At 39.5% G+C, this 25,998-nt stretch overlaps 1 protein-coding gene across 1 annotated transcript; it reads left to right on the top strand.

Annotated features, from left to right (window-relative positions):
- Positions 1-958: 958 nt before the first annotated feature.
- LOC149299749 (leukotriene A-4 hydrolase) lies at positions 959-14,257 on the top strand. Its single transcript, XM_089486131.1, has 19 exons — positions 959-1,111; positions 2,455-2,585; positions 4,700-4,820; positions 5,279-5,347; positions 6,460-6,564; positions 7,083-7,135; positions 7,585-7,657; positions 7,914-8,054; positions 8,295-8,318; positions 8,642-8,712; positions 9,065-9,176; positions 10,784-10,928; positions 11,545-11,648; positions 11,844-11,914; positions 12,592-12,646; positions 13,189-13,284; positions 13,501-13,583; positions 13,812-13,916; positions 14,140-14,257. The coding sequence occupies exons 1-19, from the start codon at positions 965-967 to the stop codon at positions 14,255-14,257; spliced, it is 1,824 nt and encodes a 607-aa protein (XP_089342257.1). The 5' UTR covers positions 959-964.
- The last annotated feature ends 11,741 nt before the right edge of the window (positions 14,258-25,998 follow it).

Raw genomic sequence — 25,998 nt, 5'->3', positions numbered from 1 at the left:
TGTAAACTTTTTTTCCATATTTAATAAAAGCTGAGAAAAATTATATATTTTTTTTGTTTTTATTTCCTTTTATTTGCCAACCTGCCCCCCAGTTATGCACATCTGCCCTCAGGCTTGCCTTATACCCCCCTATATGCCCCATGACATGCCTTTTACCCCCCTATATGCCAAAAGGCCCCAAGGGCCAGTCGACCTCGACCACGGTAAAAGCGAGGTTGAGTGTGATCAGCCAGAAAGGAAGCAACTTTTACATATAAGCGTCTGAGATGAAAGCTATTAAAATGCACTTAGCAGGGAAAGGAGGAAGAAAGAAGAACAGGAAATGAAAGGCCCTTTTTTTACATACAGTATCTTTCATAACAGTCCGTAAATGAATGAATGGGTTAAAGCCGGGTAGACTATGGAAACCCTAAAAGCATAAAACCTTGTGTGAGAAGTATATGACGCGTGAAAAGTAACATCGCCAATTTACTTTACATGTTAACCGGAATATAATGTAAATGAAATTTTATATATATATATATATATATATATATATATATATATATATATATATATATGTTTTTATGTATGTTTTCTTTAATAAATCACACATTCAAATGTTATAAAAAATACTTATTAAGCCATATCCTTTAACTTGGATTTCACCACAGTTCATAAATGAGATGAACAAGTGAAATATTTTTTTACATTAGTGCCACATTCTTGGTATAAATTGTATTAAAACCAACGACTAAAGCGCATAATCGATCATAATTAACTATTTGAAAAGTAGCAATACGTCCAACATCATTTGTTGAGGACTAAGTAGAACGAGACTACATTATCCATGATGCCCCTCGCATTGCTGCCCCGTTGCACGCTGGGAGCGCTGTTGTATTTTTACCTCTCTTCTATCGGCGTCTCGGCTGTCACGGTCTGATTCTGTGTTCAGCGCTCACCGGGCAGCGATCTCCTCGTAGCAATGGCCGATCCCAGCTCGTTCGCCTCCGCGGATCAGTTCATCACCAGACACATCAACCTCAAACTCTGCGTGGATTTCGGATGTCGGGTGATCCGAGCCTCCAGCTCACTGACCGTGCGGGGGCTGCACGACTCCCTGAGCCAGCTGGTACGGTGACATGGGAGAGGGCTGCTTCCTGAGTGCTGGGCAGGGACCGGGCATCGGCTGCAGACTGGCTTCCCTTGGGCAGGAGCTGGACACAAGCCTGGCTGCTATTGGCCAGGGGCCAGGCATTGGCTGCTATTGGGCCCAGACCGGGGCACCGGCTACAGCCTGGCTGCCTTTGGGTAGGGCCCGGGCACTGGCTACAGCCTGGCTGCCTTTGGGCAGGGACCGGTGCACCGGCTACAGCCGGGCTGCCTTTGGGCAGAGACTGGGCACTTGAAATGTTGACCTGAAATAATGTGCAGCATCATTGATTGCAAATATATGTAGTGATAAATGAACTGTGTTTTAATCTGTCTTCTTTTTTTGCAATAAAACACTAGCTGCTATTGGACAGGGCATGGCAGCTCTTCTAATTTGGAACAAAAAATGTTTTCATTAGGCAAGACTAAGCTGCATGTGGTCGTGATTGCCCAAGGCACATATTTGTCTGTATAATGTATGAGTAGGAAGCCAAGTAGTTGAGTTACCATGGGATCAAAATATTTTTTGTTGAGATTTCATAACATTGGTTTGTTCAAGAGTTAGTAAAATGAACTATGATAAATACTCTGATAGGCTTATTTTAATCTTTCTTTATTTAAGTTTTGTAACATTCACTTTACCGTTACATCCCTTTGAGTCAATGCGCAAGACAAATGCTTCCAAGTAAAGGTGATGTTCCACTGAGATAAAATGAATGGCATGTAGTTCTTATAACTTTATGCACACAAAGGGGTCTATTCACTAAAGCAGGATAGTTGTGCATTATAAAGGCTCATCTGAGCAAATTGCTTAATTCAGCACAATAAGTGGAACATCGCCTTTAAAGAAGAAGTGATTACGCTCCAATAAACAGGCTTTGCTATCGTGGTTCTGTGTTTGACCGAGGAGACCGTACTTAGCAGTTTTGAAATCTGATCTTTTGCAAGGACAACTTGGATTACAAATTCAGTTTAAGTTTACACCTCGGTTGACAGCTAATCATTTCTGTACGTTCGTGATACTGCAACTCCGGTCTCTTAGAAATAATATTGTGCCAGGATGTCTTAAGTATCATGAATTTATAGTGCAAAGATTCTCATCCCATCTTTGTCAGTAAAACAGATATTTCAGCATCGATAATCTGTGTTCGAAAGTACTGCCATCTTTATGAATGGTGTAGAACTTGCTGACCAGCATGGAAAAATCATTTTATCTTGTAGTATATAAAGCAAAACTATTTATTTTATTAACTTGTGAACTGTAAACTTCCCGACAAAGTATTTTGGGAGAGAATAATGATCATTTTTTTTTTTTTCCTCCAGATTTTTGACACCAAGGATCTGACCATAAAGAAAGTTTCAGTGAATGGGCAAGAGGCAAAATATTCTCTTGGGACAAGTCACAAGTTTAAAGGAACCCCTCTGGAAATAACTCTCCCGTTTCCCCTCACAAGGTACAACCTAGATTGTTCGGAATGACACAGAAATTGTTTGATCTGTGCACCCCTATACCTGCTGTAAAACCTAGTACTCGCATCCCCCCTTTTTATTACACTTTGGGGTGTATGTTGTACACAAGTACATGAGCTCTATAAACATAGAACTCGGTGGGAGATCAGAGCCATTTGGCCATCTGGTCTCCCTGAGATTCGGACCTTAATCGGCCTTTGGTCTTGTTTTGACTATTCTGCTGGTGTCTGGCGTGAGAAGATCCTGATGCTTAATCCCAATTTTCAGCAATATGTGTATTTTAGATAAATTGAATATTCAGCACCTATTTAAGTAAACAGAATTATAATTCACCTAATTGTTTTTCTTCTAAATAATATGTTTGTTTGGCTTTATAAAATATTAAATGCTCCTATCCAATTTATTCTGCTAAATCCAATATACCTTATAAAAGCCATAGGCATCTCTGACGTTTCTCTGATCTATCCCTGGTACTTAGTACTTGCTAATGTCTGCCAGTTTAAAGCTGCCAGCCATAAAGATTTCTAACCCATGGTGGAGTGGAGGATGGCTACTAAATTCTACATTTTTATTTATTTATTTTTTTACATCCTGCCCTGTACTTTGGGAAAAGTGTTATCTGTTAAAAATGCACACTTCAAGAGGGTAAAGTTCAGCGTTCGTTATTGGATCATGAATTAGCAGACTTCCTATCGCGATTATTATTGCAGTATGAAGTTCTCAGACTTTGTATTGGTGCAAAGCCTACTGCTTGGTTAGTGCTGATGGGGACATGGCTGCCTGCAATGCTCTGAACTTTTCATACTAATTTATTTTCTCTGTGCGCTTTGCGATTACTGCAGTACAATTGGCGTTTACCATGTACACCTTCTAGACGAAAACTCGGAGGGCTGTATTTAATTAGTAAAAGGTCTGGTAACCATAACACCAGATGGTAGTCGACTCTAACAGAATACAAGTCTTATAACCCATTCAGAAAAGTTGTGTGTGTTTGTGTGTTCTCTCTCTATATTAGAGGTGCTGCTCTTTGGTTGTTCCTAATAAAACCAAAAGTTGTATTGGGAACTTCCCTCTTAGTTCTACTGAATGATTACACTCCTTGAGCTATTTAACCATGTGAAATGTTGCCACTTTAATAATGTTCTGTGGATACTCCTATTTATTTGGCACAAAATATGAAGAGGAATAAAAGATATACCTAGCATGTCACGCAGATACATCCTAACAGACTGAAACTGGGATTATGGATTCAATTACAAAATGGTCCCCGTGCGTTTTACTAAAATTAAGCAGTTACAGATTGATTCACAGGGCAGGCAGATGTTGACCAAATGGCCTATTTTAAATGTGGAAATTCATATGGAGAATTAGCATTTTGCATCTAGCGCTTCACATTCCTGCATGATTATTTTTATAAATGAAGGGCCATATGGTTATCATGTGTCAAGCTAGATTGTTCACCACTGTGTCATTAGCATGAATGCAGTAACCCGTCTCAAAGGGTACTCTGTTGGCAGAGCCAAGTTTTTTCCTGGCATCGCTGTGGATGGCTTAGACACCAGGACATGATCAGCCGTACTATGTAGTCAATCCCTAAGCACGGGGTCTAAGGATAACTGGGTCAGGATTACAGACTTCCAGATAAAAGCAATGTTTTATAAGCTTCACAGTGAGACAAGCAAAGTAGAAGGGCAGTCATGGCAGAAACGGATAGAATCCTGGCTATAGGAAGATGCCAGCAGAGCACAAACCCAGGTAACTAAGGCGTGTTGGTATATCGGCTGGCTTAGAAGAGAAAACAACTAATTGGTAGAAAGAAGTATACCTTCCCAAATTCTACCATAGTCATGGGGTAGACTGACTGCAGCCACCTCCATTGGTTTTCCAGAAGAACGCAGAGAGCACAAGAGGGAAACCAAGGACAAAAATGATGGAAAAAGTAATGTAGATGCTGCATTAATGAGACGTTCAACACTTCAATTACTGAGAATTTGTTAATTTGTGTACCAAGGGTGGGACCCTTGGGTCATTGTAGGTGTAACAGGGATTTTTGGATGGTTTTTTTAGAATACTTCTAAATTATTATTTATGTATGTAGGGGTCAAGAGATCATTGTGGACATCAGCTCTGAAACCTCTCCCAAGTCATCAGCTCTCCAGTGGCTTAAACCAGAACAGACAGCAGGGAAGATTCATCCTTATCTCTTCAGTCAATGCCAGGTGACAAACTCTATTTTGCTTTCTGAAGCGTAACCCCTATAGATGTGTTGCTTGATATATAGAAACACACTGTTCTGTACACGTAACAACTCAGCAGCACCAAGGCTCAATAGGTCGTTATACACACAGACTCCTCTCTCCATGGATGTAGCCCAATTGCGCTGCTGTTATTTGCATATAATTTGGAATGTTGTAAAGAGTAAATTACATCACATAACGCAAGTTGAGACCTTCTGTGGGTTTATGCGAATGTGCAAAGGAACCTTAGAGTAATACTAGCTGACTTATCTCATATACTGATGCTCCCCCAAAAAAAACATGATTCATGTTAATTTATTTATGCCTAGAAGATGACATGTAGAACATCAAAGCAATTGAGAACACACATTTTAATTCATAATTCAAATGAATTGCATGACTTTTTTTTTATCAAACTTTTTTTTTTATTTTTTTTTTAGGCTACCCACTGCAGAACCATCATCCCCTGCCAAGATACCCCATCGGTGAAATTCACCTACTACTGCCAGGTTTGTAGCGACTATGGATAGCCGGGCAATATCCAGTAAGTGCACGTTTTTAACATGCCTACAGGTAATGACTACACCGCTGATCGATGGTGACATTACCCGGTAATTCCTCAAGCTATTACTTATAGCACCTTTACGCCATATATTCCAGAAAATTTGAAATTCAGGAAAAAATCTACACGAATAATGGAGGATTAGGCTTTTCTACTGTTTAGAAGGAACAGTCAACTTGTTTTTTTCCCTTTTCCGTGGGGAAAATGGATGATAAAAAGTTGTTGTCCTTTATTCCAAAGTGCTGCATAGCATTTCTGTAAAAGGTGTTATTTAGACCCAATTTCTATCTCCCCTGTGCCAACACCCAGGCCTGCTTAACAGGCTTACATGTGTACACAGAGGCAGGGCCGGCCCTACAATGGAGCCGACTGGGGCAATTGCCCCAGGCGGCACTTCAGAAGGGGCGGCACTTTTTTTTTTATTTTTTTTGAAGCGGAGGAGAGAGAGAGAGAGAGAGGGGCACCGAGTGGTTTTCGCTTACCCGCTCGGCGCCCCTCTCTCTCTCCTCTGCGGCGAGTTTCCCTGTTTGGTCTCTGTGCCGGCTTGTAATGCAGAGCGCCGGAAGTGACGTGAATTTCCGGCGCTCAGCATTACAAGCCGGCACCGTGGCAGCACAGGGAGACTCGCCGCAGGACTGTTTAAGGGTAAGTACCGGTGGGGGGGGGTAGATAATGCCGCCCCCCCGGCATTTTAAACTTCGCCCCAGGCGGCGTTAAGTCTTCGGCCGGCCCTGCACAGAGGATCCAGTACTGATCCCGGCCACAACAGGGAATCGAGTTTGAGCATGAGCATGTTATTTATTCTCAATGCCCAGATCCAGCCAGTAGTAAACCTGTCGCAGCAGGGCTGAGGTGGGCACTGCAATAGATTTGCTCTTCATGGAAAGTTTGAGTAGAACTTGAAGATATTGGAGTGGTAAAATGGGGGGGGGAAATCACTTTGCTCTTCAAAAGGGATTGCGTGATGTCCCAAATCAACCTACAGTCCTATTATATAAAATAAACGTTCTATGTTTTCCTTTTAAGTTGTAATGTTTACTTGTCTGACCACCCCGCTAGATTTCGGTTCCTAAGGAGCTGGTGGCGTTAATGAGCGCTCTTCATGATGGAGAAATTCCAGATCCAGATGACAACAGCAGGAAGATTTATCGTTTTAAACAAAATGTAAGATCTGTGCAGACTAACAAAATAAACAATATAAGGGCAATGGTGTGAAATATGTATTAATCAAAAAAACATTCACAGCAAGTTCAACAGTTTTAATTTTTTTTTCTTTGATAAATATGAAACGGTCTTTGTTTCCGTTTGTATTGCATATAGTGTAGTAATGATGTCAATCCAATTTTGTTTGTTTGGTTTTGCTTGTTTAGTAATCCCATGGTCTAAATCAGATTTGTGTGTTGTAAATAGATTACATCCATATCCACAAACCTGGGATCTATAGGGTAGATTTAATCCATTACTTTCTATCTGATGCATACGCATGCTATATTTGTTAGAGCAGATACTTAGACGTTATTGGGACAGGTCTTCCGGTATGCTTTTCCAAGAGTGGCATGGTGGCCTTATTTTCCAGCCTCTTACATAAAAATATACTGTATTGATCTGTGATGAAAAGTCAGGATGAAGCTTTAAAGCCAGCTAACAATAAAAGGTGGCAATTGGTTTTCATCCCTGCACAGGTCCCTATACCCAGCTATCTGATTGCCCTGGTTGTTGGAGCATTGGAGGGCAGGTGAGTTGACTCTAAAAAACAAAAAACAAAAAAACAAACAAACAAAAAAGCATTTTATTGAAGTAAATATTTTAAATAATATTTATTAGTTTCTACAATCCTAATACTACCACTACCTTGTGTTTAATTTTGCGTATGCATAAACATTGTGCGCTTGCTTCCATGTAAATAAGCAGTCCACCATCGGTCAACATCATTAGACTGTGAGAGGCAACAGCCCTTTTGTATTTTCCTTTATTTTTCATAGAGCCCTAAATAACAGGGATGTCTCGCTTTTGCTGCATGAGGCTAGTCTGTCTAATTTGAGGGAAAACCTGGTGGTGTGCGGTGTTGCTTTGTGCCCCCTTGGTTACTGCTTTGGTCCATTGTATGGCCAAGCTGGCGGAACAATGCCTTCTAAGAATGTGAATATTGCTGCTAAAATGTGATTGAGCAGTTCTTTTGTACAGGAGTGTTGGTCCAAGGACGACCGTGTGGACAGAGAAGGAACTTTTGGAGGCCTCTGTGTATGAATTTGCTGAGGTAGGCTTTAGTGTTACCTTTTCCAATGCTCAAGGTGGAGGGGGAGACATATAAAACCTAAGAAGAACTATGAGAACATTATCATAAGTGTAAGGATTTCCTGTAGCCCAGTAACCGTTTATGTTCTTGAGAAGCGCTTTAAAACTGTGAGTACTCCTGTTGCCCATTTACTGTAGGGTTGCTGTTGATTATTCATATCTGCACTGTAAACTGTGTATCCTTTGATATATTTTGTATGCTTGCATGTTTTGAACAGACTGAGAAAATGTTGAAATACGCAGAAGATCTGGTTGGCCCTTATGTTTGGGAAAGATATGACCTGCTTATATTGCCTCCCTCGTTCCCCTATGGTGGTATGGAGAACCCTTGCCTCACTTTTGTCACTCCAACTGTTCTGGTAAGTGAGGAACACCAAGAATTTGAGTGCACTTACACTTTTCGAGTGCACATTAGTCACTTGAACAGCTCGGTTCGGTAGTACTCGGCCATAGCTAGGGTGCCAACTGATAGGGGCAGGGGGTGCTGCATGTAACGGTGTTCTGGGATGGGCTGTATAAGTTTTGGCCAGGGGGAACCTAAATTTTCTATTACGTTCGGTTGGCTTGGTTTTAAACAAAATATTTCTTTGTTTGTACAGGCTGGTGATCGCTCTCTAGCAAGTGTAAGTGTTTATTATTCATACCTTTTTACTCGAATATGTTATGCATTATGGTAACCAGCATGTAGCGGTCAACTATTGTAAATGAATATATGCCCCTTTTTATTCTGTTAGGGGAACCTCCTTAAGGTTATATCATCTACTTTTATTTGACAAAATGTAGTGCACAGTGAGTGTATGATCTTTTCCCATCCAGTCTCCTCTTTATCTTCTCTCTTTCTACATCTGTCTCCTTCCCCCTTTTTTTATTTGTATTTTTTTGACCTTCACATTATATAAGATGTTGCCAGAAGTGCGTTTAACTTTTCAATTTTGCTATTTTAAAGGTTATTGCACATGAAATTTCACACAGCTGGACAGGAAATTTGGTTACAAACAGAACTTGGGAAAATTTTTGGTATGTGTCGTTATTCTTTCCCCAGTTGATTATTTTATCAGATTGGCTTTTGGGTAATAGGTGGATTTAGGAGGTGCATAGCAGGGATAAATCTTCTCTCCATTCCTAAATCGATGGCATGAGCGCCAGTAAATATTTTTTGGGTTAAATTGGTTACTCAGGTCTTTGAGGGAGGTTTTCAGAATTGTTTAGAAAGCAAAAGCTCCTGTACTGCCTTCTCTGCAGAAGATGGACAAAAGACAACTGTGTCCCTAAAGTACCCTCAGGTCCTTGCTTAAGACTGAAATGCATAGTATAAGGTACCTTCCTAAGGCATAAGAGCAGTGCTTATCCTCGGTGTTCTGATTTTCAGGTTAAATGAAGGACATACCGTCTATTTGGAACGCAGAATTGATGGACTCCTTTATGGGGAAGAGTTCCGCCAGTTCAAGGCTTTGGGTGGATGGAAAGAATTGCAAAACTCTGTAGGTCTTTAATGTTCTATCAAAGCGCCTCTCAATCAGTATGGTTATTTATCATATTTATATTATATGTATGACACAGATGTACTATATGCTTTACAGTTTAGTCATTTAATAAGTACAATAGGTGGGAGTTAATGTGGAAAGTGTTCCCTGCCCTGTAGAGCTTACCAAGTATTTTAGTCATTCTATGCAACTGATGTGTTAATCTGCATTCACTATGTTCCAAAATTATGTTGGTAACATAAAAGTACCGTATTTGCTCGATTATAAGACGAGGTTTTTCTTCAGCAAATACTCTGAAAAATACCCCTCGTCTTATAATCGGGTTCGTCTTATAATCAGACCTCAACTAAGTCTGACTATGAGACTAAGATCCAGATCCCCCGCAGCAATGCAGGGGACCTGGATCCTCCTGACCCCCCCCCCCCACACACACACACTTACCAGTACTATAGAGTCCCCGGTGCTTAGTCCGGCCCCGGCTGTCAGAGATCAGAGTTCCCCGTGATCTCTGACAGCCGGGGAAGGTCTGCGTGATGGACGCAGACAACCCCTGCTGCTAAACGCACCTCCTCCCGGCTGCAGCGGAAGTTGTGTACCTGAATCGCGTAGAGCTCTACACGCTGCCCGGACTACCCACCGTGGACTCAGGAGCTCTGGTAAGTTTGGAGGAGGGAGGGGAAGGGAGTGTTAAATGGGGGCATAAGGCATTTCTGTAGGCAGAGTGGTCTGTGAAATGCCTTTTAACCCCCTTAATGCCACTCTGCCTCCTGAAATGCCTTATACCTCCCTATATGCCACTCTGACCCATAATATGCCTTTTAACCCCCTAAATGCCAGAGTGGCATATAGGGGTATAAGGCAATTCTGGAGGCAGAGTGGCACATAGGGGGTCAAAAGGCATATCATGGGGCACAGTGGCATATAGGGGGTTAAAAGGCATATTATGGGACACAGTGGCATATAAGGGGTATAAGGCATTTCTGGGGCAGAGTGGCAAGCCAGGGGTGCATAACTGGGGGGGGCAGGTTGAAAAAAATAAAAAAAAATAAAAACAAAATATATTTCTCAATCATAGCTTTTATTAAATAAAAATTGTTCACATAGCTTACATGAATTAACATTTACTGGTAACTTTTTTCCTATAGGGTCGTCTTATATTCAGGCTTTTTCTTTTTTTCATAAATTAATATTCATATTTTGGGGGGTCATCTTATAATCGAGCAAATACGGTAAAAGTTGTCTTCAGTGGGGGGTAGACTTAATATCACCTTGAGGTATATGATCATCTTGTCATGCATAAATGACAAATCGGTCAATAATTATTTTTTTTTTTAAATACACAAAAGGCTAAATTGCTCTGGTTGGAGTATGTTTTTTATGAGCATAACGAAGACCTGATATAGGATGACTGGCCTTGACATCGGTAGTAGAGAATGTAACTTGATTGTCTTAGATTTTACACATTTCATATAAATATCCAAAATGTAATGAATAACTGTCCTTAATATTATCCATAAACTACAGCAGATGCAGATATAAACTCTCAGATGCTGTAGAATGCCTGTTGTGTACTAAGGAGGCTTTGTATATTTTATTTTTCCCAGGTGAACACATTCGGAGCCAGTAATGTACTTACAAATCTTGTTCCCAATCTACATGAAGTGGATGTCGACGAAGCATTTTCCTCTGTTCCTTATGAGAAAGGCTTTGCGTTGCTGTTTTACCTAGAGCAGCTTCTGGGAGGGCCAGGTCTGTGAGAATGTGCAACATGCCCATGTGTGGATGAGATATGAACGTAGAAATTGTGACACAATGTTATTTTAAAGCCTCCTTGCTTCGGTATGTGCTGATGAGTTCATAATATACATGTTATATATTTTTTTTTTATTTTTTTTTTGTAACATGTTTATCAGCCCACTCTTTTCTCAAGATTATTATCTTTCATGGTTTTGGTTGACTGAAATATTTGGGACTTTTTTTATTATTATTATTATAGATGGTGTCCAATTGGCTCATCTAGTCTGCATTTTTCAAATTGTTCCTTGGGATAGCTGTATACTTTCTTGAATTCTAGTTATCTTGCAGTGCCACGAGAAAATGCTTTAAGACTCAAGCGTATGAATGTGAATATTAAGCTGCTCAGAAGAGCCTTAATCTCCAGTCTAGATACATTGAGAATTCCACGGAATATGCAGCAGTGAGAAATCTGAATGTTGAGAGACATTTATATCGTATATATTATGTGGAGATGCGTTCTAAGTGCAAAAATCCTAAGGTTCTATATTGCTGGAAAGATAACTAGAAAGAACAATGCATTACATCTGCTTATACTAAGGTGTCTTATATTTCCTCCTCCAATCCAAAGCTGTTTTCCTGGGTTTCCTGAAGAATTATCTCCAGGTGTTTGCCTACAAGGCCGTGACTACAGAGGATTGGAAGAAATTCTTGTATTCCTACTTCAAAGACAAGGTAGGGGAGCTGCATTTAGTCTGCTTTAACTTGTGGCTGGAATGCACCAGCCAGTAATAACAGCAAACCTGGGTGGGTGTTTAACTTAATCCAAGGTCACTACATTGACCATATGGTTACTCAATTTTAGCCCAGTATGTTTTTTTTGTTGTTGTTGACGTCACTGGGATGTATGTTGTGTGTTCCTTTACATAGGTAGAGATTCTTGACAAAGTGGACTGGAATGGATGGATGAATACTCCTGGTATGCCACCAGTACAGCCAAAGTAAGTGTGTTGTGCAGAAATAATCTAAAGTGCCTAAAAGCTTCCACTTACTAACTTTAACTTGTTAGTTTCAATACACAGGGCAAATTTCCAATAACTACCCATCATTCCCAGTCACAGGAACAGTTTAGGTGTACCTTTAGGGTCACCCCTGGGCCTCCTTAGTGGGGTGGCAGGCTGCAGGGTTACATTGAGCTCTGTTTGGGAGAACATGTACCTGGTTGATTGCAGTCTTTTTGAAATACAGTAATAGTGTAATAACTGGGCAACGGGCTGATTAGAGATAAGAGGAGAAATGGCAAGTCAGAAGAGAAACTTGGATTACGAAGTAAAGTATATCCTAATTAATGCCAATGTTGATGGCCTTGTCAAAAGTTATTTTTACATTCATGTTTGATAAAATCTACATAGAGTAAGATAAACCAAAATCTATGCTTGAAACCCATTCCTTCCACTGCATTCTTTCTTTTTCATCAGGTAGATTTTAAGATCCCTTGTGGCACAGTGTTTTTACATTGCTAATAAACGTTAGTGCGAATTACCATAGAGCGTTTAGATCAGCCAACATGCCGGGGGTTATGTATTGAGCAGTGAAATGTAAGCATTCACTATAGCAGCCAGTGAAACAGTTCTTGCTCATTGTTGTGCTGATTGCTACTTTCTTTTTTTCCTATCAGGTATGATATGACTCTCGCAAATGCTTGTATTGCTCTCAGCAAGAGATGGGTTGAGGTAAGGACCTTTTTTTATATAAAAAATGTTACCCTTGACTAACGCCATATGTCATATGTATTATATTACATATTTATTTGTTATAAAGCCAGATGCGTGTGGGTATGTATGTGCATATGTGTGTGTATATAATGTGTGTTTTATTACACATATTAAGAGTTCCATGGCGTTATTACATATGAGGGCCAATGGGAAAAAAACAAAAAAATAAACTGAAAGCAACATTCCTGGTACAGAAAGAAGATGTTCCTGCTCTTGCAGGCTTACAGTGCACTTTAGAGGGCTGTTTTTAATTAACATCTTCCATGTTTACATAAAATAATGTATAAGTGAAGCAATGTTTCCACTATTCACAAACTTGAAATGAAAAATTCATACCTGGAAATGAAACCAATTCTTCCGGATATAATGAGAGAAGTTAGAATTTCTTTAACATACATTTGCCATTGTGTATCCTAAAAGCAGTGTCATTGTATTTGAAACAGTTTAAAGTCTGTCTGTCTGTCTCGCTAATTATACACAAATTTTCCAACTCTTTCTAGGCTAAGGAATGTGACCTGAGCTCCTTCAGTGCTGAGGATTTGAAAGACATTTCTTCCCATCAGAGAATAGAGCTACTAACTCTCTTGCTACTTCAGGTAAAATTAATGATTGTCTGTTTGGGATGAATTATAATCCTTAATCAAGGGTTCCAGTAAAGATGAAGAAAATGCATGCGCCCGTTTACTGTTTAGAAAGCACCACAAGACTGCAAAATTCTATTCCACAAGTGAATATTATAGTTCTATAGTAATCATATGCTGTTAACTAGTTTAAAAAAAGTTTTACATTTTCTTATTTATATTTGTTTATAGGAACCACTTCCAGTCTCTCACGTCAAGCGCATGCAAGAAGTGTACAACTTTAATGAAGTAAAGAATTCCGAAATTAGATTCAGGTTTGTGGCAGAAAAAAAACCCACATTACATTATTGAATGCATCTGAGAGGGGAGAAACATTAAAATCTAGTCCTCTTACTAGTAATGTAACTTTGACATTTTGAATTTAATTAAATCAGGTTTTAATTTTTTTTTCTTAATATCAAGGAAGGCAGAAGAGTTTTAACTGTGAAATATTCCATTTATACACCATCGCATAACGGCTATCGTTCTTTTATATCGCTTAGGTGGCTGCGTCTCTGTATTCGAGCGAAGTGGGAGGAAGTTATTCCATTGGCGCTCAAAATGGCAACAGAACAAGGGAGAATGAAGTTTACTCGACCATTGTATCGGTAAGTGACTTCACCTAAAAAGGACAAGTAAAGCCTGGTATAACTGCCGGTAACATGCCAATTGGTTTTAGTTTTTGGTAGTTTGTTGTTCTGTTAACCCTTTAGCAGGGGCAACATATAATTTAGAAAACAGAACTTTCTAAAATATAGATCTGTTGCGAAGTGAAGCATCCGTTGGTAACATCACACTCAGTACTTGTTGCCTTGTGTTTTTCCTCTCCAGTGATCTTTACAACTTTGATAAGGCACGAGATGAAGCTGTAAGCACCTTCCTTAAAAACAGAGCCTATATGCACCCTGTGACCGAAATGCTGGTGGCGAAAGACCTGCACGTTAACTAATGCAGAGCCAACGCTCTATTGATTCCGCCTTAATGATCTCTAGATTTACGCAACCAAATCTTTGTATGGAGTTCACTCCCTAGAGATGTGTTTTTTATGCTTGTGGTTTTCATCATGTAATGCTTGATTTGGAAGAAAAAGAAAAAAAAAAATGGATAAATATCTTTTATACTGACTGCAGTCCACCGCATGTTGTGACTTGAGTAATCTGAGCCTCTGAGTTTTTTCTACCAGTCTGTCATGATTGATATCCCTGCATGAATGCAGGTGACTCAGATAAGTGAATCTTTGAATAATGGAAAGTCAAGGTTAACGTGAGACTGGAATTAGTCATTTGCTTAACAACTTTGGCCAGTTACTACATAGAACCAGCGGGATGGGCTATTAAAGGGTTAATATGTCAAGAGTCTCAGGGGCAGCTCATTTAGAAGTTTCCGAGATAGCTTTTCCTAAACTTGCAAGTTGTTTTGCAAGTTCTCATGGGCTGTGGAACTGGAAGCGTGGAATCCACTAATAAAAATGGCTCGTTAAGGGTACCTAGTTCCTCACCTGCTACAGTATGAAACTAGGCGCCTATCGGAGTCCTTTCAAACTGCTACTGATAGTACAAAAACCACCCGCGTTACCATCCTCACGTGTTACGGTTAGACTACACATGTCTAAGAAAGCGGTGTCCATAAATAGTGGAACAGCTCCGGAACTAAAGTTCTCATCCCCTTATTGCTATGGAAGGGGTGCACTTTTAATGTTTAGGTTATGTAAGTTATAGCAATTGTAACCCAACTCCGCATAAGAGTCCGCTTTTTAACTTAATTTTGGTTTATTAACCTGTGAATACTCAACTAAAGGAATTGTGGTGCCTCGTACCTGCCAAGACTTAAAGATTTATTATACTAAATTGCTGTTTATAAAACATGCATTCACACGCTCTCGCTGCATTCATATGCTAGGTTCATCCAAACATATTCTTTTCAATCATATACATTGTATGAGCTGCCACTGGTACACTGAACAAAACACTGACCCCTGCTGGACATTTGCATGTAGTGCAAGGCTATTCAGGTAGTTTGCAGATAATCCTTGGCTAAATCATACTTTGCAGTGATGAATCCAAGATGCTTGCCTGTAGTTACACCTATTGTGTTTGTAGGGCAAATTATTTGTTTGTGTGTTCGCACACACAAAATAAATACAGTAAAGGAGGTTAAATGGCCAATTCATTAAGGATCTTGTTTGATAACCCCTGCAAAACATGGGTCCAGCTTAACAGCTACATCCAATCATTTGACCATGGTGCTATGACAAAAAGGACACACTGCTGTAAAGATATATACATTTTGAAAACCATACAATTGCAACACTTTCCACACAGAGATGGGAGAATATCACATGCGGAGTGAGGTGTTTGTTTGCGCATCTGTTGCAGGGCATTTAAATGTCTTTGGAAATGGTTTTGTGACAGAAATAACACAAGTCTCGATAAAAGACTGCCTATAAAGTTATATGTATCTTCATATGATTCAATATAATCAGGTGCAATAGGTATAGCAGGGCTAGATCTTGTACAAAACACCCTAGACACTTGCTGAAGCCAGTGAATTTAGGGATATGGCTAAGCTGCAAGATTCCTACTCCATGCTTTATTTCACCTAGAAGCATCCATCTCCCTCAGACAGAGCTTATTGGACTTGGTCTAAAGCAGCCTCCTGAGGATAGATGTTGCAGGGCCGTTAGTACCATCGCTTAGGGGCTGCAAACTATAGCCGAAGAATATAAGGAAAAAAGGAACAGTCTTAATCCCCCTCCATCGAAGCATATTAAGGTATTCTATGACATACCGATAAATGACCTAAAAGTTTTTAAAATGTAAACAAATTCTTAGTATAGCAGCATTTATCCTATATTACATTATTTAAAAAAAAAAAATCACAATTGAGATGCTGCTTAATCTCAGTACTAGAGCTAATAGAGCAATAACGCAATTAATAATTATTAATGTGGAATCTGGATATACTTTCCATAAAGGAGTTATGGAAAGTTTGCAAAATGTTTGACCTCAATTTTAAGTTGAAAGCACAAGACTACAGAACAATTCAATGTGGATATAAAGCGAAAGTCCCATGGAAAAAATATATTTCCTTAAGCATAAAATACAGTACCAAATGCAGCCGTGTAGGTTAGCATTGGCAAAACCTAGTTTTAGCTTCCTTTATTCCAATATCTGTGTACTTAGAGGCTGACAATATCAGGCATGTGAAATATTGGTTAACTTTCCCTTTCCAATGAAGTGTGTTCCCATCATAGACTTTCATTAGTCAGTGTGTCCGGTAACACTGAGCCATTCTATTGTTTATCAGAGGCAGCGGGATTAGGAGTCAATGTGTAGTAGATTGTGATAAGATAACAGCGCTAGACCACAAACCAGTAGCCTGTGTGCAGCTGCATGACCACTAAGTAATGCAAAAAGTAATATTTTTTGGAAAACATTTTAATCCAATATATTAGTAATTTTTAACGAAATAAAAAGTTGTGGAATTGAAGAAGGTTAGCATCCTTTTCTTCCTGCTTGTGTGGATGATTCCTGGTTGAACTATACCACGATGAGGTTGGAAGCCGGAGCCCAGTTAGGTGGATATTAATTGTGGTAATGACCTCTTCCTATATACTGATTAACTGAGCAGTGTGTCTGCTCAGAATCATGTGAGTGACCCGATTCATACACTTTCTTAATACTGTTTAAAACAACACTTTTTTGTGTTTAGAGGTACGCTGTTAAGTGAGTGGAGCCCTGTAGTGAGCATATCTAAATTTTATGGTTTTTGCTCAGATATACGTTTTTTTCCTATGTGGTGTATCGTGTTTGCGGGTGGGACGCTAAAATAAGTGTACTTACTGCATGTCTCGCACACTATATTTATGTTTTGTTTTTTTTACACCTATTTGCAATATTAACCCCTTAAGGACCAGGCTGTGTTTTACCTTTTGTACCATTGGGACCGAGGCTGTTTTAACACTTTTGCGGTGTTCGTGTTTAGATGTAATTTTCTCTTCACTCATTTAGTGAACCCACACAAATTATATGTTGTTTTTTTCAGGACAAGGGCTTTCTTCAGATACCATTGTTTTAATCATATCTAATTTCCCATAAAAAAAATAAAATATGATGAAAAATTTAAAAAAAACCCACATTTTCTGACTTTTACCCCAAAAATCTTTTACTCATCCAAAAAAGCTAATGAAAAAACCTACTAAATATATTCTACTATTTGTCCTGAGTTTAGAAATACCCAATGTTTTTTTGCTTTTTTCTGCACGTTATGGAGCATTAAGTACAGGTAGCGTTTTGCTATTTCAAAACCATTTTTTCCAAATCTGGTAATTCTTCCCCCCATGTGCCATTTCGGGTATCTTTGAAGCCGGCCAACGCAGTTTACCCCATCAAATCATATTTTTGGAAAACTAGACACCCCAAGGTATTTCAAATGCTAGAATTTTAACTCTTTCCATGCACTAATTCTACCACCAGTCTTTGTCAAACTTTGCGGTAGTAATTTATTTTGTGGTTTTTATCGCAAAAATTGCTCTTCAGGTATGGATTTACAGCTCCTGGTATACATCACTTTCAAACAACACCCCAATATGTGTTCAGCAACATCTCCCGAGTACAGTCATACCCCCCATGCATGGGTTTGACTGCTGTTTGGGGTTAAAAGGCCACATTTGGGAAGTGCGCTTTTTTTTCCCTATTTTGGTCAGTTTGTGCCTATGCCCTATCTTTGAGCCTGGCCACTACAATTTACCTCATAAAACCATATATTTTTGAAAACTAGACACCCCAAGGTACTTAAAATGGTAGTATTTAACCCTTTCCATGCATCAGATTCTACCACCAGCCTTTGCCACACTTAGTATTTTTTTTATTTTTTTTTTCACACAAATTGTACTTTGGGTATAAATGTATAGCTCCAGGTATACGTCACTATCAAACAACACCCTAATATGTGTTCAGGAACATCTCCCGAGTTCAGTCATACCCCACATGTATGGGTTTGTCTGGTGTTTGGAAGTGCGTTTTTTTTTTTTTCCCCCCATTTCGGTCAGTCTGTGCCTATGCCCTATCTTTGAGCCCGGCCACTCCAATTTACCCCATAAAACCATTCATTTTTTTAAATTAGACACCCCTTGGGTATTTGAAATGCTTTTATTTAAATTTTTCCACGTCAGGATTTTTGGGAAGATACAGCGCTAATTCTAGCACTTGCTCATAATAAACTTTATTTTTTCATTTTATTTATTTTACTCTTTTTGGACTTTTTTTTTTTTTACATTTTGCTGGAACTGGATAGTTCCTCTAAAGCATAATAATATTTAAATGTTACCATGTTTTTTTTAAGCTTTTTTTTTTTTTTTTTTTTTTTTTAATATTTTACCAATCACAGTGATTAGAAAGCTGGGCTCCATTGACTTGTATGGTTGAATGCAGTACCTGTATTCAACCTGCAAGTGGAGCCAGAGTTCTCTAGAGGGTCTGGAGACAGTCTAGCGAACTTTTTCAATTTTTTTTTTTTTTCCCGGGTCGCCGCCATCTTGCAGATGGCGAAGACTGCGTGCAGCTGCGGCTGTGACCGCTCTCCGGAGCGGTCACAGCCCGCCCTGGGGTAAGATCTCCTGATCGAGGCATTCCAGCGACACCATTGAAGATTAGGAGGTGATCGTTGATCGCCTCCTAAACGCTTTTAAAACGGGCGTCCGCTGCCATACAATATGGCGGATGTTGACGCCCCGGGGAGGGGCCAGACATGGCCCACCATGCCGATCTCGGTGTTGCTGGATGCCTCGACATCGACACCGTTTGTCTTATGACGTCTCAGGCACGTCATAGGTCGTTAAGTGACCGTTTTGCATGACGTGCCTGACCCGGCAATGGACGTTAAGGGTTGTCACAGTGCAGCTCGTATTCACTTTCATTACACTAATATGTGAATCAGATACTAATAATATTGATGGATCCTATTAACCCCTTAAGGACAATGGGTTGTCCTTAAACCCATTAAAACAATACATTGTGAGCCCATACATTAAGGGGTTAAAAACAAAAAACTCAGCAGTAATGTGTCTGTGGTAATGAAAGCTTTTAAGTGAATCAACGCTTTGTTTCCATCTCCCCTATCTCCCTTCAGACGTACCACAAGTCGACACAATTGTTAAAGAGCTCAGTTTACTTTTGGATATGAATATGAAAGTTGTAACATTGCTTTAGGGGCTCTATTTCCTATTATGGGAAATATGGTGGAAGTTTATTGTTCATCGTCAGTAATACTTTCCTGTATCCAGATACATGGTTATGGCCTGGTTCAAACTTTCTGCTTTTCTCATGCTGATAACTCCCAGTAAATAAAAATGGACGAAGGACACCTTTTGGTCTTCAACAGTACAAATGGTTGTGCAGTTTACAACTCACAAGAGACTTTTGCTTGTCTAATCATTGTTAGAGTAGTAGTATTATGTACTCCGTGTTATGATATGGCTGTTCAGTATTTACCCCCTTTAGATCAGCATTCAGGACCTCACCAATAATCACCTGCTTATGGTCATCTTTAGTGGTGACGTAAGAAAAGCAGAAATACACATTTCCCTTCAGTCATCCATAGTTTCCTTGGCAAGACAACTCGTTTTGGCGGGAATTTTGAAGAGAATGACACGGCGCGTCAGCTAGTTTGAAAAGCCATATATATATGTCCTTGTACAGTTTTGCACCATAATACTGTGTGTGTTTAGTTTAGTTTCCTTGGGTCTGGCTGGAATGATTCTACTCCTTCCTCTGAATACAGGATTGAACAGTATCTGCAAACATTTAAAGAGGTCTGTTACAAGCAGACATGGCTTTCACTGCTTAGTGCTTAAAGCCAGTATTACAGCATAATGCTACATTAAAAAGACCCAGTGGCACCATGTCCATTCCCATTCCCATTCCATTAATCTTATGAAGAGATGGAAAAAGAAAACAAAAGACATATCTTGTTTGGTACTATGGACTTGGTGCTTGTTGTACTTTAGGAATCGGCTCATATGCCTACAATTTATACGCATTTTTGCAACTGCAGAAAAGTTAAGCATCTCCAAGCAAAAAGGGATTCACGAAATATATATTTTTAGCAGTATACAATACTGAGTATTTCACTAGTAACATTACTGGGGGGGGGGGTCTGGGGCAGCAACAAACTGGTTCCCACACAAACGTCCAGGGCACTGGAAAAAATGGCTAGAAATGTGCTGGAATTTTTCCCAAAGGATGTTTCATGCCATATAGTCCTTAGTTTACTGAATAAATCTCCCTGCTCACAGAGACTGCTAAAAACAGCTTACCTTTTTTGCCATCTTTCGAACTAGCACCTACACCAGATGCAATATCAGATGGAAGACCCACATACACTCCACCATAATTCCTAAGCGGCGTGAAAAATATATACACAATTAGAATACAAATACACACATGGAGACAGTTGACAACATTCATTTGCAAACGCAACACTATGGTAAGCACTACTTACATAGAAAACACTAATAGCGAGACCACAGGGCCAAAATACCAAATCAAGAAATTGAGTAGGAAACATTACATACACAATACAATCAATTTTAATATAAAATATCCAACTCACCCAGGCTCAGCAATCACTAATGTAGTCACCACAACCAAACAAGTTCGTAGTTTTATGTTCATTACCCTAAATTGTTTTAGGACCTTCTACATACCTTCGTTTCGCCTCTTCACTTTTGGAATCTTCTTGTCTGAAATGCAAAAACATTTATTAATTATTACAATTTAATCTAGCAAAGTCAACCAGTACAAAGCAGCCAAATTAAAACAAATATGATATCTGTCAGCCATTCACAATCATTTTGGTTTTCTACCTGCCATTAATCATCACAAACTCCATTTGGTCTGAACTATTCTTATAGCATTACTGTTATATTAAATGTAAAGTCTCATGGGAAAACCATTTTCTTTGAGCCTTAAATATAGTGATGTATGTTAAGAGTGACAATAACCTGGTTTTATCTCGTTCTGTTATAGATAATGTAGGAGGTGCACTCAGTAAACCAAATACCAAATTATTTTATTACCTATAGTATCAATTCAGTGAAAAGAGCATGGTGGCACATAGTGATAAATAACTGTGCCAGAGTAGCGGACAGCAAAAGGTGAGATCCTCAACAGTATGGCGGCCAGCAGTCGATATTCCATATCGTTCCAATTACATATGCGTTCTAATTCACATGTGGAACACATGGAGTAGCAACGTCATGAGATGACGAAGCATGATGCATTTGACTGGCCGCCGTTATCTTGTTTTTTCTGTTTCCGGAACACGCATACTGTTTCCACATAGTAGGGCCACTACACCACACCAGGTAGATCATCCCCGACAAAGGCTACCTGTCAAAATGTTGGGGATCTCGCTTTTCACTGTTCGCAGCTCTGGCATGGTTATTTATCGCTATGCAAGTGCTTTTTATCTGTACCCCCATGTTTTCACTGAATCGAATTTAATACTTTTCTATTTATCAATATCTAGTATGCGTGGTTACATATGAGATTGCTTTTACCAAGTGCACCTCCTACATAATCAACTGCATTGTTAGGGACAAGCTCGGCGTGGGGTGCACCATATACTTATCATCTATATGTGCTTTACTATTGTTTTTCTTTCTTGAGTGCCTCCTCTCACATATTTTTATCTCATTTTGTTCCAATAAGCTTACTTCATCTGTAGCCCTGAGGGCTGCCATTGCTGCCAGTCATGTGATATTTTGGGTGACTTTCCCTACTCAAACACCACACTGAGCCGATTCCTTATGGCAAAACGAATGAAGTCCTGCTGATTTAGGTGATTAACACTAAGCCTTTTTAAATTTTTTTACCAGTATGATAAGGAGTCACAGAGTTTGTCTAGTAGATTGGGCTAGGGTAACAAAGCTAGAATACATACAAATGGCATTAGTCAAAAATATTGTATTATCTAAGAACTAGAGCCATTTTGAAACAGAAACCACAACAATGTTTTTGAAAACTAATTTTAATGCGAAGGTTGTCATTTAAAATGGTGTAAGTTTCCCTTTACAATTAAAATAGCTGATGTTATAGGTACATCTTATTTACAACATAGCTAGCCTCCTTGGAAACAGGCTACCGCTGCTCATTTAAACAATTTAGGAGTCTATTTAGACCCTGTAGTACTCCCGATATCTGTCTGCGCAGTTATAAGCATTATTGCCCTCACATTAAGTCATTAGGCTTGTTTACTTTTCACGACCACAAGATGAATTGACCATCTGCTGTTTTTCTCCAATACAATCCAAGTAGGAAAGCAGGTCGCCTGTCATATCCCTCTCAGACTATTTAGAGATTTTCTTTTTTAATGCTACACCAGGGACAGTTAACCTTTTGATTATCTAGTCTTTTCCTCTACATTGCTTTGCATAAACTGCTGGTAACTGAAAGGCTGTTTTTATACTTCTAATGTTGTGATATTTTCAAAAAAGCTTATTTTTAATTTGAAGCGGCTGAATGTTAACACGGTCAGTTTTCCAAGCAGAGCAGCTCGTTTTTGGCTACCACTAATCAACAGGATCCAACTAACCAGGTTGAATTATTTCTTGAATTTTTGCACATGAACCAAACTGCAGAAAACCATCCAAGGCTGCATTAAAAGGGATTAGGCACAACTTTCAGTGGTGTTTCTCTCTTTCTGGTTTTAGAACGTATCTCAATGAGAAATTGTTTCAAGATAAGTGTTGATACTTTATGGCTATGCTAATGAAGTCCTGCTGACTATATACCATATTTGTTCGATTATAAGACTGATTGTAAGACGACCCCCCAAATCTGAATATTAATTTAGGAAAAAAAGAAAAAGCCTTTATATAAGACAACCCTATAGGAAAAAAGTTTTACCAGTAAATGCTAATTCATGTAAACTATTTTTTTTAATAAAAGCTATGATTTATGCACATCTGCCCCAGAAATGCCTTATACCCCTATATGCCACTGTGCCCTGTGATATGCCTTTTAACCCTATATGCCACTGTGTCCCATGATATGCCTTTTGACCCCCAAAATGCCTTTTAACCCCCTTAATGCCACTCTGCCTCCAGAAATGCCTTATACCCCTATATGCCACTCTGGCATTAAGGGGGTTAAAAGGGATATTATGGGGCAGAGTGGCATATAGGGAGGTTTAAGGCATTTCTGGAGGCAGAGTGGCATTAAGGGGGTTAAAAGGCATTTCACAGAGCACTCTGCCTCCAGAAGTTACCGATGCTTCTGACTCCCCTAGACATCTACACACTGCCCCGGCTGCACACCAGGGACTCAGAAGCACCGGTAAGTGGGGGGGGGGAGACAGGAGGATCCAGGTCCCCTGCAGCTGCGGGGGATTTGGATCTTAGTCGTCTCATAGTCAGACCTATTTGAGGTCTGATTATAAGACGACCCCGATTATAAGACGAGGGGTATTTTTCAGAGCATTTGCTCTGAAAAAACCTCGTCTTATAATCGAGCAAATACGGTACTTTCATTGTTCAAAGTGTCAGGTTGGATGATTAACATTAACTGTGCATAAATAAAAATATAAGGGTAATAAAAATTGTATATACTCACATATCTTTACAGGATATTCTGGAACCTAGAAAACAAACAAACATATCTCCATCTGTGCATGTTTACATTATTTTATATATGAACCACAATATTTTAACACCAATGTAATATTGTCCAAATAATAAGGTAACATGACTTTATAATATTGAATATTTCAGACCTTTATTCTCATAACAGTTTTAAAGAGGAATTGTCACATCTTTTACCATAACTACTTTTAATAAAACTGTCGGAATGTGGTGATTTACGCTCGTCAATCAGTGTAACATTTTGGATAGAGTTTGAATGGTTACCTAAGTGTCTGAAGGAAAAAAAGAAGAACTAACTGAATCTAATCTCTCCCTCATTCTTACCCACTCCTTACAAACACCGCCTGAACCCGGCAACTAAACTAAGCAATTATAGAGAGGAGTAATCATGCAGATCCTAAGGACAGGAAGCTAACATGACTGCTCACTCTGGCAGACAGAAATTATGTTTCTAATCCATATATTGCTCATTTTCATCTGTAAACACCATTATATATCTGCGTTCAATATAAATCTCTAAAAAGAAAAGCCAAGAATATATTCATAATAAGACTGGCAAACAGATGCTATAATGGGAACAATGTTTTTTTCTTAGTTGATACATGATTAGTCTTAAGACTATCACATGGATCTCAAAAGCACTTTTTGAATCTGATGTGATGTGATACTGTGGTTGGCCCAACATAGATTTATTTATCACAGTAGTGAAATCACCATCAATGTAAGGACACAACATTTATCACATTTTGATTCCTTGGCTTCACTGGCTCCCTAGTTTACATATAAGAAAGTGAAGACAGCTGGTCCAGGATAAGCCAGAGTGTTTATATAATACATACACACACACACACATATCACAACCTCTTAGAGATCAGAACATGGCATGGAGTGTGACACAAGTGATGTGGCATGCAACATAATTGCATAGATATTTCTGCAACTGTCAAGCTTAAGTAACCCATATATTGTGACAAATATATTTGCAACAATACTCTGACTTCACTTATGGTGTGTCTGACATCAACTCAAGTTAGTACCGCACCTTAGTGTCTAAAGTCTGGCTAGGAAAGGTGATACACAGCTACAGAGAACAATGGATTTACTGCACGCTAATTACACTAAGGAAACAGAACGAAGGAATACCCATGCAAGATGTTTAAACAATTCCCTTTAAACTTTTGCCAATATAAACTGAAAGAGAACAATGATTTTCTTTTACAGAAAAAAACATTGTTAGGAATGTTCAGGGCCGGCCCAAGGCAAAATGCCGCCTGGGGCAAATTTTAAAATGCCGCCCCCCCCCTCCCCTTATCTACCCTTCCTCTCCCTCCATCCCTCCCCCCTTATCTACCCTTCCTCTCCCTCTGTCCCTGCCGCCCCCCCCCCCCCTTATCTACCCTTCCTCTCCCTCCGCCCCCCCCCTTGTACTTACCTTGCAGCAGTCCTGCGGCGAGTCTCCCTGTTCGGTCTCGAAATCTTCCGGCACTCAGCATTACAAGCCGGCACCGAGACCGAACAGGGAGACTCGCCGCAGAGGAGAGAGAGAGGGGCGCCGAGCGGGTACTGACAGCTTGGTAAGCGAAAACCACTCGGCGCCCCTTTCTCTCTCTTTCGCTTTAAAAAAAAAAAAAAAGGGCTTGGGGCGGCAAAGTGCCGCCCCTTCAAAAGTGCTGCCTGGAGCGGTTGCCCCACTCGGCTCCGTTGTCGGGCCGGCCCTGGGAATGTCAACTATCATGCAGATCAACCAGACAAATTTTTATTAGTAAATAGTTTATCTACAGCCCCAAAACAAGACCTACAACATTTCAGGAGATTATATATATATGTAGACGGGTGAAGGTAATGGAAAAATAAGAGCAGACTGTCATGAGAACGCACAAACAGTAATATTTTATTTGTGTTTTAAGCTGTGCTCTGTAGGAAGTGGCTTCCAAAACAGACCAGCTATGTGTTCTTAAAATAAGCATCTAAACAAACAAATAGATGATTTATTTGTAAGCTCATAAAGGATATCTAGCCTTAGGGGAAAGAGAAAAATTACCATGGAA

The sequence above is a fragment of the Sceloporus occidentalis genome, unplaced genomic scaffold (assembly GCF_023333645.1).
Source record: "Sceloporus occidentalis isolate IW3139 unplaced genomic scaffold, rSceOcc1.0.p SCAF_28, whole genome shotgun sequence".
Taxonomy (NCBI): Eukaryota; Metazoa; Chordata; class Lepidosauria; order Squamata; family Phrynosomatidae; genus Sceloporus; species Sceloporus occidentalis.
Note: the sequence above shows the minus strand (reverse complement) of the source record. Positions and strands in the feature narration are given on the sequence as shown.

Coding starts and splice junctions, on each gene's coding strand:
- LOC149299749 (XM_089486131.1), top strand. CDS start 965: ATGGCCGATCCCAGCTCGTTCGCCTCCGCGGATCAGTTCATCACCAGA. Junction 2,586..4,699: donor CTCCCGTTTCCCCTCACAAG/GTACAACCTAGA, acceptor TTATGTATGTAG/GGGTCAAGAGATCATTGTGG. Junction 8,055..8,294: donor TTGTCACTCCAACTGTTCTG/GTAAGTGAGGAA, acceptor TTGTTTGTACAG/GCTGGTGATCGCTCTCTAGC.